At 46.4% G+C, this 13,616-nt stretch overlaps 1 protein-coding gene across 2 annotated transcripts; it reads right to left on the reverse strand.

Moving 5' to 3' along the window:
* Positions 1-1,522: 1,522 nt before the first annotated feature.
* Positions 1,523-7,536, reverse strand: LOC121005916. 2 transcript variants are annotated; one of them, XM_040438751.1, is made up of 6 exons: positions 7,392-7,517; positions 7,000-7,062; positions 6,793-6,889; positions 2,309-2,467; positions 1,871-2,002; positions 1,523-1,790 (listed from the first exon to the last, which is right to left on the reverse strand). In XM_040438751.1, exons 1-6 carry the CDS (start codon positions 7,500-7,502, stop codon positions 1,654-1,656), a joined length of 699 nt encoding a protein of 232 aa, XP_040294685.1. In that variant the 5' UTR covers positions 7,503-7,517; the 3' UTR covers positions 1,523-1,653. The 2 variants fall into 2 exon arrangements, with proteins under 2 accessions (XP_040294685.1, XP_040294687.1); XM_040438753.1 differs by lacking the exon at positions 7,000-7,062 and having other exon boundaries at positions 7,392-7,536.
* Positions 7,537-13,616: the final 6,080 nt, after the last annotated feature.

Genomic DNA, 13,616 nt, shown 5'->3' on the forward strand with positions numbered 1-13,616 from the left:
GTGCAGTTCTGAAGTATAATACAGGATAATAAATGTATGTACATGGTGACTTCACCAGCAGAATAGTGATTACAGCTCTGAAGTATAATATAGAATGTAACTCAGGATCAGTACAGGATAAGTAATGTACACAGTGACTCCACCAGCAGAATAGTGAGTACAGCTCTGGAGTCTAATATAGAATGTAACTAAGGATCAGTACAGGATAAATAATGTAATATAAGTACACAGTGCCTCCACAAGCAGAATAGAGAATACAGCTGTGGAGTATAATACAGGATGCAACTGAGGATCAGTACAGGATACGTAATGTGTATTTATACACAGTGACTCCACCAGAAAAATTGTGAGTGCCGCTCTGGAGTATAATACTTGATATAACTCTGGATAAATAATGTATTTACACAGCCACTCCACCAGCAGAATAGTGAGTGTAGCTCTATAATACAGGTTAAGTAACAAATGTATACAGTGAGTGCAGCTCTGGAGTGTAATACATGTGCACAATGATTCCACCAGCAGGATAGTGAGTGCAGCTGTGAAGTATGATACAGGCCAGTGGTCCCCAATCTTTTGTACCCCAAGAGCCGCATTCAGCACTGATAGATGGTTGTGGGCCATGTTCAATGTGACCACCATGCATATAACCTTTTCTAATTTATAGGACCTAGGAAAACCGCCTTACTGAGGGTTGTCTTCCCCTACCACTCATGCATTTGCATCTCCAACTGACCCTCCCCTAATCTTACTTATTAAAAGGGTTGTCTCATCTCACTGTTACAGTCATGACCACCAGCCGGATAGGAAATGGCATAGTTTCCACGCTTCGGCGTTCTCCACTGTCCGTTTCCTGGCTGGTGGTCAGGACCGTGCCTTATCTTGACCAGTGATGGCCAGTTCGCAGTGTTCGCCAGCAAACACATGCGATCTGCCATCTTAACTGACAAGTCCGGCGAGGCACAGGTAAGTCCTTATCTGTGCCTGTGCGCGAGCTGGTCTGAAATGAAATGCGTTCACCGGGAGCAGGTAGTTTCGAGAACAGCCTCCGGGGGCCGTTCTCGGAACGGCCTGCTCCGGGAGACCGCATTTCATTTCAGACTGGCTCGCGCACAGGCACAGATAAGGACTTACCTGTGCCTCGCCGGACTTGTCAGTTAAGATGGCAGATCGCATGTGTTTGCTGGCGAACACTGCGAACTGGCCATCTCTAATCTTGACTTAGTAATGGCGAGATGAGACAACCCCCTTTTAAGCAAGTCCTTCACGTCACTAAACTAACTGAGGGGACTCGTGGAGGCCCCTCCTTCAAATACTTATAAACAATGTGGGGGAGGAGGTCCTCGGAGGGATGGTGCTTAAACAAGTAATTTTATTTTACCCAGTGCTGGAAGCAGAATGGTGAGTGCAGCTCTGGAGCATCATATAGTATGTAACTCAGGATCCAGGCTCACAGCGGCTGCAGGCCTACATTTTGCAGACCATGGCATTGTTATGAGAGACAGAAGACGCTTTTACACCCGTGTTACGTGGATTCATTGACAAGAGTTTAATAACGGACTATTGTTGAACTAGTTAGTACATGGACACATTGCGGTTAGGTTCTATATGGAGAGTTTGTGCTGGCTCGGATCTAGTTCCTTCGAAGATCACGGTTCATTTCTTCCACTCATTCTTCTCATAGTCCCAGTTGGAGGAGAAGCCTTCAATGGGCCCCACGCGCATGTCCAGCATCCTTCGAATCTGCATCTGTATCCACTCCTCCTGGAGGGTGTGCGGGAGAGGAGGGAAGACTACACAGACAGAAAACATGGTGTTAGTCCTACCCCAAGACAGTCCCCCAAAGAAGCCAGTTTTCCAATAGTATTCTCACCATGTACTTTCTGCCACCACACTATGAGTCCTGTTACGCCAAACAAGAAGAGGATGCCACCAATCACAGTTTTCCACTCATTGGTCGGTTTATTCATCTCTGCATATGTCTGGTTAAACTTGATACGGTAAACTGAGTGGCAATGAAAAAAAGGTAGGGTTAAAGACGCACCCAATTAAGGAAGGCCCTCAGATTAAGGGGGCATCAGCCATAGAGAAAGTCTGCTGGGTATCATATATAAGGGTCATATCAACAGATCATAATGGTGGTCTGTAGGCTTGGATCTGTGGCAATTTCAAAAATTGCAGGGTGTCTAGAAATCCCAGAGATTTTCATCACTAAGCTCTGGCACTACATGCTAAACAAATGGCCATACCAGTCAAACAGAATGCTTATGGGAACTAGTAGACCACTGGTCCTGAACACACTGTACATTACGTGATATCTTGTCCTCTGCACTCAGCTGCGTCCAAGGTCCTTTCTCCTTTTCCTTAAGCGCAGTTTCCTGGGAGCTCAGACCATCATGAAAGGGGATGTCAGGCAGAGGAAGAGTCCGGTGGTCAAAATATGCCGGCTTGGTGTAATATGGTACTGCATCTAATGATGTAAGAGATGCCATTAGAACTGGTAATATTTTCATATGCCCATAGGTGCAGTATTATAGCAGGTATATATTCTTTTACATAAGGGGTAATATTAGTTATATTCTTGTACATAGAAAGCAGTATTATAGTAGTTATATTCTTGTACATAGAGACAGTGTTATATTAGTTATATTCTTGTACTTCGGAGGCAGTATTATAGTCATGATATTCTTGTCCCACAGAGGCAGTATTATAGTAGTCATATTCTTGTACATAAGAGGTACTGTTATAGTACTTATATTCTTGTACATAGGGGCAAATATTATAGTAGTTATAGTCTTGTACATAGGAGGCAGTATTATAGTAGTTATATTCTTGTACATAGGAGGCAGTGTTAAAATAATTATTTATTGTACATAGGGGTAATATAGTAGTTATGTTCTTGTACCTAGGAGGCAATATTATAGTAGTTATATTCTTGTACATAGAAGCAGTATTGTTGCGATATTTTTGTACCTAGAAGGCAGTATTATAGTACTTATATTCTTGTACATAAGAGGCAGTGTTATAGTAATTATATTGTACATATGGGGCAGTGTTATAGTAGTTATATTCTTGTACATAGGGGCAAATATTATAGTAGTTGTAGTCTTGCAAATATGAGGCAGTATTATAGCATTTATATTCTTGTACATAGGGGCCACTATTATAGTATTACACGGCCGCTACAGAGCCGGAGGTGCTGTCACAGAACACCAGTGTGGCAGCATATGTTTCCACTACATGCTCTTTGATTTTGCTTTACATCCACTCCTGATGATTCTTTGATGAAGCGCGTCATGCCTGTGATGCAGCATACTGTATATGGGAGCTTTTGTTAGTGGTAGGCAGGTGGTGAGGTGTCTTGAGAGTTTTCCCATTTTGGCTGGTTGTTGGCATAAATAACCATCCGGTGGGAATCATATATAAGGGGTCAGTGTCAGTCTGTGGGAGCTGGTTATACTCCAGTGAGCAGAATACTGACCATTAGGTGCTCATACTTACAGTACCTACAGACACCATCCACACAATTTAGTCTTGTAATCCACCTCAATATCGGAATGGGCATGCAAAATAGACCCAACCCGATTATTAGGTATTTTTGATTTTATATGAGTGAAAAATGTTATATATTCCCCCTGTTTTTAACTAGTATCAATAAAGTATATTAGGTTTATCCACTATTAGGCCTCTTTCACACGAGCAAGTTTTCCGTGAGGGTGCAATGCATGATGTGAACGCATAGCACCCGCACTGAATCCGGACCCATTCATTTCAATGGGGCTGTGTACATGAGCGTTTTTTTTTTCAAGCATCAGTTCTGCGTTGCGTGAAAAATGCAGCATGTTCTATATTCTGCGTTTTTCATGCAGCCCTGGCCCCATAGAAGTGAATGGGGCTTCAGTGAAAAACGCATTGCATCCTCAAGCAAGTGCAGATGCGATGCGTTTTTGCATTCGGAGAAAACTGAACACAATCGCAGACAGAACTGACTGAACTTGCAAAATGGTGCGAGTTTCACTGAACACAGCCGGACCTAATCCATCACGCTCGTGTGAAAGAGGCCTTATAGTAGTTATAGTCTTGCACATATGAGGAACTATTATAGTAGTTATATTATTGTACATGGGGGCAGGATTGTCGTAGTTACTGTATATTCTTGCACATATGAGGCAGTATACCCGTATAGTAATTCAGAAAGGATTACTGTATTATTGATGATCGATGATAATATCAGCGGTTACTGAAATTGCCCTTTAAAGGGGTTCTTCAGGAAGGATTTAAAATGGCCGCCAGCAACCTGTCCTAGAATGTCAGTAGGACTGGTTGCAACTGCTTGCGTAGTTGCTTGCCGCCAGTTGTGGAGCTGTCTAGGGCCTCAGTACACTGCTCTACAATAAATGGTAATGATGCGATCCTACCTATGAAATGCCATCATGGCTGAGCAGCCTGACAGGAGCCATCACGAATGTGTAGTATAGGCAAGTGCCAGAGTATAGTGTGTAGTGTGGCCTCGACCTCTCACCCTCTAGGCAACTCTGGAAGTAGAACCCACCAGTCCTTCTCACATTCTAGGACATGTTGCTTGCATCCATTTTAAATAATTCCAGGAGAAGCTCTTTAAATACAAATAGCCCCGATTACTGACTATCTAGGGAAGATGTAAGCTTGTTCATCTTTACCGGTAAAGAAATAACAGTAAGGGTTTCTTGTCTCCTTACCTTGAAATTCTCCATTTAGCTATCATCCATGATGTGCCGTTTAGTGTTTTTAGGGGGTTTTGATGGAGGAACTGTTGACTTTGTTAATAACATCATTATAAGGCACTACAGATTAGTAAGCTCAAAGTGAAGACGTTAGGGTCACATACTTGTGCTTCCCATGGTCTTGCAGAAACTGCTCTGTAGTACAGTATTCACTAATGACTCATGGCACTCTGCCCATGGCACGCTCCTTCCACTCACTGTCCTCATCTTATCTCTTGCTTCAGGTACCTCCCGTCTCATTCTTGCTTAAGCAACTTATAACAGGCAACTAATGTGCCTTTCTCAATTCCTTTTTCTTATTAGCTGCCTACAAAATAGCTGCCTTACCCTGTCTGTATCCTAAGATGCACCTCATGCGGGGGGGGGGGGGGGGGGGGGGGGGGGATTGGCCATAGACCCTACAGGGAATTTCCCTGTTGGGCCGATGCCATAGGCCCACCCTAGCCCTCCTCATTGTTGCTGGCTGGGTACATACTACTAGGGAAACAATAAGGGTCATTATTAGAGGAAGTCCAGGTGCTGTGGCCCACATCTCAAGCATCCTGCTCCATATTAGACACAATTGGAGGAGGACAGAAAGTGGCAGCTATTGATGGCCATTGAAGAGGGACAGTTCTGGAGAGGTATTTTGTGCCGCACTGGGGTATTTGGGTCTGTGGGATAGTATTCTAAATACCACCTTCTGTCGATTGTGACCCGCCTACAACATTGGGGCCACTTTTTTTCCCCCCAGGGTCACTTTAAAGGGGTATTCTCATCTTAGACCTGGGGACATATCGCTAGGATATGCTCCCATTGTCTGATGCGGTGGGACCTGCACCTATATCGAGAAAGTAGCGGGGAGCGCTGTGGCTGGAGGACCCCAGATTTCCCGGGGTCCGTCCACCACCAAGCGCTAATCCCCGCCTCTCCCATAGAAGTGAATGGGAGCGTGCCGCACATGCGCGGCCCATGCTCCCATTCATTTCTATGGGGCAGATGGCAATAGCCGAGCCAGCACTCGGCTATTTTCGGCGGCCCCATAGAAATGAATCGAGGGCGGCTGCGCAGTGCGCTCTCCTTCACTTTCGGGGCACCGTTCTCTATATAGGTTCGGGTCCCAGCGGTGGGACCCGCACCTAGAAAACAATGGGGGCATATCCTAGCGATATGCCACCATTGTCTGAGATGAGAAAACTCCTTTAAGTTCCCAATCCGCCCCTGACCTCATGCCTCATTCTATGCCCACATAATGACCTGTGTCTTATTACAGGTGCCTCGCTCTTAATTTTGTGCCAGTATCACTTCCTATACCTCAGTCTTAACTTCCTTGTCTAATTACTGGTGCCTTATACGTTGGCCTGTGTCCTTGTCAATTAGTTGCCTGATGTCTCATTCTCGGACACTTAACCCACAGAGTTCAATAAAAGTGCCTCACACCTTATTTCATGTGATAATTACTTATTCTTATCACAGGTGCCTCATGCCTCATTCTGTGCCTCTTTCATTTGTGTCTGAAGCCTCAGGTCAGTGTCGATGTCCCATCACTTTGTTTTAATATAGATGCTTTAATTCTCAATGCAGATACTCCTATCTTCCTAAATATTAATTACCTACCTGACGAGTCAATCCATTCCTTCATTCTACCTAAACATTGTTTACAGTATTTCACCCCATTCAGGGGCTCTCCTGACTTTCTGGATCTCTGATAGGTACCCATCAGAGCTCTTCTCTACTTAACAAATCTTATAAGAGGTAGCTCATTCAAGGATCCTTCCCTCTTCTTCAAACTTATTACCAGTTTAACATGGCATTCCAGGCCCTCCATACTTTTCCAACATTATTATTTGTATCCCATGCCTCATTTGAGGCTCTTTTATGGTCCGCACACATCATTTTGGGCCATCTACAGTTCCTTCCGTATAACAAATGGTTCGCACAAAACTCATGCCTGGTACCTCATTCTTTGTCTTCCTTCTCACCCGATTCTGTGCCTCACTTCCTCTTGTGAAACCCTTACCTACTGTCGTATGATTTTATTCCCAGCACTTACCGTGGTCCCCGTGGCTGTGGGCTGCTCTTACGCCGATGGCTCCTAGAACCCTCATTTTAGCCAAAAGCGGCGACCTCTGTGCCAGAACCGACAACATCTATAATGGAAAAAATTGTAGGTCATCATCTGCTGTACTTTCCTGCCCCTATGTGTTGGAGAATGAGGGTCATGTCCTATGAAGACTAAGTAGCTGTTCCATGTTCCTACCACAGAGTGGCGCTGTGTCGGACATCCTGGCACTGCCACCTGAGTTGAGTATTCTTCTGACCTCTGGGAACAGGGAAAGGTCAACATGTCTCTTTCTCACCTGTCTATATAGTTACATTACCAGCTCTTTTGATACAGTAGCGATAGCTTCTCTGCAGATAGAAGGGGAGGGTTTGGGGGGATCTGCTTTGAAGTTGACGTGAGAAGCTATTGCATGCACTGGCATAGCCGGTAAAATGTCATGGCCTTCAGCTGAAGGTCCCGTATCAATTCCACGAAAAAAATCTTTTTAACCCCCTCCCAAGCCTCAGCAGCCCCCCCATATAGTGAGCAACACCCACATTTAAAGAGATTGCAGTGCAGAACCCCACTCAGGCCATTACAGTACTCACAGCGACAGCGAGGGAGCCGAACTGCAGACTGTAAAATGGAGAGAGACTCAGGGACAGGATCTGGGAGCACAGCCAGAAACAGATTTTGAGAAAAAGCCAGGCGAAGGGCATTCTGGGACAGAAAGAGCAAGAGACGCCTTAGTTGCTTTAATCCCCCCCCCCCCAAACATTATAGCAGGAAATCAGAAGGAGGGGGTCACGTATAATCACCACCTTCTCCGAGGTTTCCTCCTAATACTTTGTCTCCTTCCGCCTTTCAGTCTGCCACCAGCCATGACAGTCTTATTCTTTATCCCTGGTTACTCTATCGACCTCCATACAAGGACTCTTAAAGGGGACCTGTCAGCAATTTATATCTAGCAACAAGGTCACACAAGCAATAGAAGAGGATCCTACGATCTAAGGGTCTACAGGGGGCATACTTAATATTCTGTCCCCTTCCCCTGGGGGTGGTGTCTTCTACAAAACAACCTGAAGATCAAACTGCAAAGAAAAAGGGGGGTCAGTCAGCACATCCCAAAGTGCAGGGGCACGTTGCTATGGCTGAGAACACCACATGCAATGCAGCAGCTCTCTGCAAACCAAATAAAGTACAAAAATGCACAGTAATTGCTAATGCTATACTTATAAATTAGAGATGCCTGGCAAATCATTTTGTGCAAAATTATTTGAGCCAGTCTGCCGCACGTCAAGGCGATCTCTGTAAGACGGGTTCCTAACACTAAATTCTACCTGTTATGTGCCATGACGGCCACCATACAATTCAGGAAGTGTAGGTTCCACATGCATGCTGGGCCTGCTTTTATTTCTGTCATCTTTGGTGCCAAAATGGCCTCCATAATATCCAGGTACCAACATGCATGCCGAGCCCGCTCCATACCTCTCCTGATGCAATGCGAGTCCACACTATACCTCTCCTGGTGCCAAATGGTTTCCAGTGAGTGAGGGAGGGGGAGCAGGCCAAGCTATATACTCACACTAATTAAAATCAGCCTATGGGGCAGACGAGCTAGAGGAGTGCACGACTGAGGTGTCAGCCACACCTCCAGTACAAACTGCAAAGAAAAAGGGGGTCAGTCAGCACATCCCAAAGCGCAGGGGCACGTTGCTATGGCTGAGAACAACACTGTATTTTTGTACAAAATGTATTTGCCAAGCATCTCTAATTTATAAGTATAGCATTAGCAATTATTATGCATGTTTTGTTTTACAACCTGAAGATCAGTAGTAGACTGAAGACATTACTGATGGAGGGGATATACAAAGAGGTATTTCCCAAGGAAAGAGGACCATCTCACTAGTGCCACTTTGTGGAATGCAACTTTTTAACTAAGCCTTGGGATATGAAAAAGGGGAATATAGCCAAGCGAAATATACATCTGTAGCTGTTTTTGGGTGTTTGCCCCTCATCAGTATGGAGTAGGATTCTGTCTGGCTCAGTGCGATGCCTTGGATGCAGTTTACGCAGGGTCCTGGGTCTCTCTAAAGAGATCAGTCCTGTACGGAGACTTACTAGAAGTGCCTGTGTATATCTCCTGAGCATGCCTCCCAACTGTCCTGGATTCAGCATGAGTGTCCATTCACACATCCGTGTGTGTTTTGCGGATCCGCGGACGGACAGCAGCAATGTGCGTTCCGCATTTTGCGGACCGCACATTGCCGGCACTAAGAGAATATGCCTATTCTTGTCCGCTATTGCGGACAAGAATAGGACATGTTCTATTTTTTTCAGGATCGGAATTGCGGACGCAGAAGTGCGGGTCCGCAATTCCGGATTGGGGCCGCACGTCGTGCGGCCCCATAGAAATGTATGGGTCCGCAAAATGCGGAATGGAATTGCGGATGTGTGAATGGAGCCTGACAGTCCCTGATTTTAGGCAGTGTCCTGTGGTCCCAGGTGGGCTGCAGCATTTCCTGCTTTTATCTGTATCTAGGTCCTCAGGATACAGATACAGTTAAATACGTTGGTGAGGCAGAAACCAGTCATCCCACTGATCCACCATACAACTTGCATGCGACCACTGCTACCGGCAGCCTTGTGAAGGCGTGATGTGATCACAACTGTTTTAGGCCTCCTGCACACGACCGTATGGCTTTTTCAGTGTTTTGCAGGCCGTTTTTTCCGGATCCGTTTTTCCGTTCCGTTTTTACGTATGGCATATACAGTATACAGTAATTACATAGAAAATATTGGGCTGGGCATAACATTTTCAATAGATGGTTCCGGAAAAAACGCAACGGATACGGAAGCATACAGATGCATTTCCGTATGTGTTCCGTTTTTTTTGCGGACCCATTGACTTGAATAAAGCCACGGAACGTGATTTGCGGGCAATAATAGGACATGTTCTATCTTTCAACAGAACGGAAAAACGGAAATACGGAAACAGACTGCATACGGAGTACATTAAGTTTTTTTTGCGGAACCATTGAAATGAATGGTTCCGTATACGGACCGTATACGGAACGCAAAAAATGGCCCGTAAGCGGGAAAAAAAAATGTTCGTGTGCAGAAAGCCTTAGGCCGAGTTCACACGAACGTGTGTGATCAGTGGCCTGTCCCTAAAATCAGGGACTGTCAGGCTCCATTCACACATCCGCAATACACGGCCACAGTTCCGTGTGCATTCCGCATCACGGATGCGGACCCATTCACTTCAATGGGTCCGCAAATCCGGAATTGCGGAACGGCCGCACGGAACGGGACCCCTCGGAAGCACTACGGAGTGCTTCCGTGGGGTTGCGTCCCGTACTTCCGTTCCGCAAAAAGATAGAACATGTCCTATCTTTTTGCGGAACGGGCGGATCGCGGACCCATTAAAGTGAATGGGTCCACGATCCGATGTGGCTGACCTACTGAATGGGTCCGCGATCCGATGAGGCAATTTGCGGGCCGCAGCACGGGCACGGGTCACACACGTTCGTGTGAACTCGGCCTTAAGCTGTAGGCAGCACAGACCAGAAGAGACTTGCACTGAGAGGTGAGCTCCATATATTGTGGGAGCGGGGCTAGGTCAGTATTAAATCTGGAGGCACAAAGAGGGCACAATACTTCATAAGGGTGCTAATGAGGCATAATACTTCCTTGGCGGCACTAAGGGGTATACTACCTTATAGGGGCACTAAGGGGGCATAATAATAGAGAAGGAGGAGGCACTAAGTGGCACCATAGTGCATGATGACACTAAGGGGGTATCATACTGCATGGGAAGGCACTTAGGGGCATCATTATCGTAGGCACTAAAAGGAGATCATACTGTGTGAGGGGCGCTAAGATGGCATCATTACTGTATGAGGGGCACTAAGGAAGCATTGTAATTGTCTGGGGGCATCCTTACGATCGCTATGTGGGGATACATAGGGGACCGGGTAGGATTGGGTTTGTATGAACAGGAATTGTAAAAAATGCAATGTAAAAAAACATTTGTCATGGCACGTTATGTCAACCACTGCTCTTGTCCCTCTTTTCATTTTAACAAAGTTTGGAGGTATGCCCTTTAGTTTCAGCAGAAATTCTGGTTCAGGTTAAAGGGAGTCTGTCAGCAGTTTTGACCGTCAAAATTGCTTGCACTTTATTGTTGATGGGGGAGTAATGTAGTGGTACCTGCAGTGAGAGTCATTCCGGTTGCATGACCAAGTAATTCAAACCTATAATCTCTCCCGTGACATGGAGGCAGTTTGTGAACAAAGTGCACTGATCACGTCCATTGCTCCTCTTTTCTGCTCTGAGTAGTGGCTCTAGCAGCCTCTTGGTTGGATGCTACAGTCATTACTTAGAGCCAAGGGCACTGAACAGGAAGGGACCACTTCTATGACACTTGCAATCGCAGCGCCAATGGGATTAACAGATTTCTTGCTGGAAGCTGCATGGTCATCACCCCTGGTATAATTAACCTGCTCGCCCCCATCACGTATATAGCACAGTCAGTAGTTTTGAGGGTCAAAACTGCTGACAAACTCCCTTGAATATAGGTATAACTATCATAGCAGGAGGTACTGTGCAGGTCCCTAGGGGCTATGAATGTCCTGGGGAGCCTTATCCGCGATGGTACACTTTATTGACCATCATACACTGTCACAGTTTAAAGGGAACCTGTCATCAACCTTATGCTGTCCATACTAACGGCAGCATAAAGTAGAGACAGGTGAGTTGATTTCAGAGGTCTGTCATGTAAAAGTTAAAAGTAAGTGGTTGCCGAGAACCAACATCACAATCCTTGCAGACTGGGCCTGGAAAAGAGTCACGTCCACCTGAGAAGAGTCCTGGTTATTCATACATTCCTGCTCTCCTGCCCACCTGCTGATGACTGACAGTCTTCTACCTAGTTTTCTCCCTTTCTCTCTAGGAGAGAACTGCCAGTCATCAGCAGATCGGGGAGAGCAGGAGATTAGGAATAACCAGGACTCTTCTCAGGTAGATTTGACTCTTATCAAGGCCTGCACTGCAATGATTATGATGCTGGTTCTCGGCAACCACTTACTTTTAGCTGATGAGTGACCCACCACTGAGATCAGCATTTCTGTCACTACTTTATACTGCCCTCAGTGAGGTCAGCATAAAGTGGATGACGGGTTCCCTTTAACTCGATTATGGTTTGTATACACAACTTCAAAGAGGAGATTATGTCCAGTACTTTCCAGGCGGCTTTATTACAGTGAGTGATTTATCGATCAGGATTGTCTTTGGCCACTTTTCAACTTTCCGCTTCAGCCTAGGTCAATTACATTCCGCCTTCCTGTAATTCAATATACAGGGGGCTATAGAAATAATGTTACTATTCCACATCACCAGGTTTACCAAGTTATTGGAAGCCTTTTACTGTAATTAGTATAGTGCTGGTCTGGAAGACGTTACCTGTCATGTGCACACTTTGTTATAGTTATGGAGGCTCTGTGGCTGCCACTGCTATGGAGGCTCTGTGGCTGTCAATGTTATGGAGGCTCTGTGGCTGTCACTGCTATGGAGGCTCTGTGGCTGTCAATGTTATGGAGGCTCTGTGGCTGTCACTGCTATGGAGGCTCTGTGGCTGTCACTGCTATGGAGACTCTGTGGCTGTCACTGCTATGGAGGCTCTGTGGCTGTCACTGCTGTGGAGGCACTGTAGCTGTCAATGGTATGGAGGCTCTGTGGCTGTCACTGCTATGGAGGCTCTGTGGCTGTCACTGCTATGGAGGCTCTGTGGCTGCCAATGTTATGGAGGCTCTGTGGCTGCCACTGCTATGGAGGCTCTGTGGCTGTCACTGCTATGGAGACTCTGTGGCTGCCACTGCTATGGAGACTCTGTGGCTGCCACTGCTATGGAGACTCTGTGGCTGCCAATGTTATGGAGACTCTGTGGCTGCCAATGTTATGGAGGCTCTGTGGCTGTCACTGCTATGGAGGCTCTGTAGCTGTCACTGCTATGGAGGCTCTGTGGCTGCCACTGCTATGGAGGCTCTGGGGCTGCCAATGTTATGGAGGCTCTGTGGCTGCTACTGCTATGGAGGCTCTGTGGCTGTCACTGCTATGGAGGCTCTGTAGCTGTCACTGCTATGGAGGCTCTGTGGCTGCCACTGCTATGGAGGCTCTGTGGCTGCCAATGTTATGGAGGCTCTGTGGCTGCCACTGCTATGGAGGCTCTGTGGCTGCCACTGCTATGGAGGCTCTGTAGCTGTCACTGCTATGGAGGCTCTGTGGCTGCCACTGCTATGGAGGCTCTGTGGCTGTCACTGCTATAAAAGTTCTGTGGCTGTCACTGCTATGGAGGCTCTGTGGCTGTCACTGCTATAAAAGTTCTGTGGCTGTCAATATTATGGAGGCTCTGTAGCTGTCACTGTTAGAGAGATTATATGGCTCTTACTGTTATGAAGGTATTGTGCTGTCACTGCTATGGAGGCTCTGTGGCTGTCAATGTTATGGAGGCTCTGTGGCTGTCAATGTTATGGAGGCTCTGTGGCTGTCAATGCTATGGAGGCTCTGTGGCTGTCACTGCTATGGAGGCTCTGTGGCAATCAATAGGCTCTGTGGCTGTCAATGTTATGGAGGCTCTGTGGCTGTCACTGCTATGGAGGCTCTGTAGCTGTCGCTGCTATGGAGGCTCTGTGGCTGTCAATGTTATGGAGGCTCTGTGGCTGTCAATGTTATGGAGGCTCTGTGGCTGTCATTGTTATAGAGGCTCTTTGTCTGTCAATGTTATGGAGGCTCTTTGGCTGTCACTGCTATGGAGGCTCTGTGGCAATCAATAG

This window comes from Bufo bufo, chromosome 6 (assembly GCF_905171765.1).
Source record: "Bufo bufo chromosome 6, aBufBuf1.1, whole genome shotgun sequence".
In the NCBI taxonomy this organism is placed as follows: domain Eukaryota; kingdom Metazoa; phylum Chordata; class Amphibia; order Anura; family Bufonidae; genus Bufo; species Bufo bufo.

Coding starts and splice junctions, on each gene's coding strand:
- LOC121005916 (XM_040438751.1), bottom strand. CDS start 7,502: ATGCCCTTCGCCTGGCTTTTTCTCAAAATCTGTTTCTGGCTGTGCTCC. Junction 7,063..7,391: donor TCGGCTCCCTCGCTGTCGCT/GTGAGTACTGTA, acceptor CCCTGTTCCCAG/AGGTCAGAAGAATACTCAAC. Junction 1,791..1,870: donor GTGGTGGCAGAAAGTACATG/GTGAGAATACTA, acceptor CTGTCTGTGTAG/TCTTCCCTCCTCTCCCGCAC.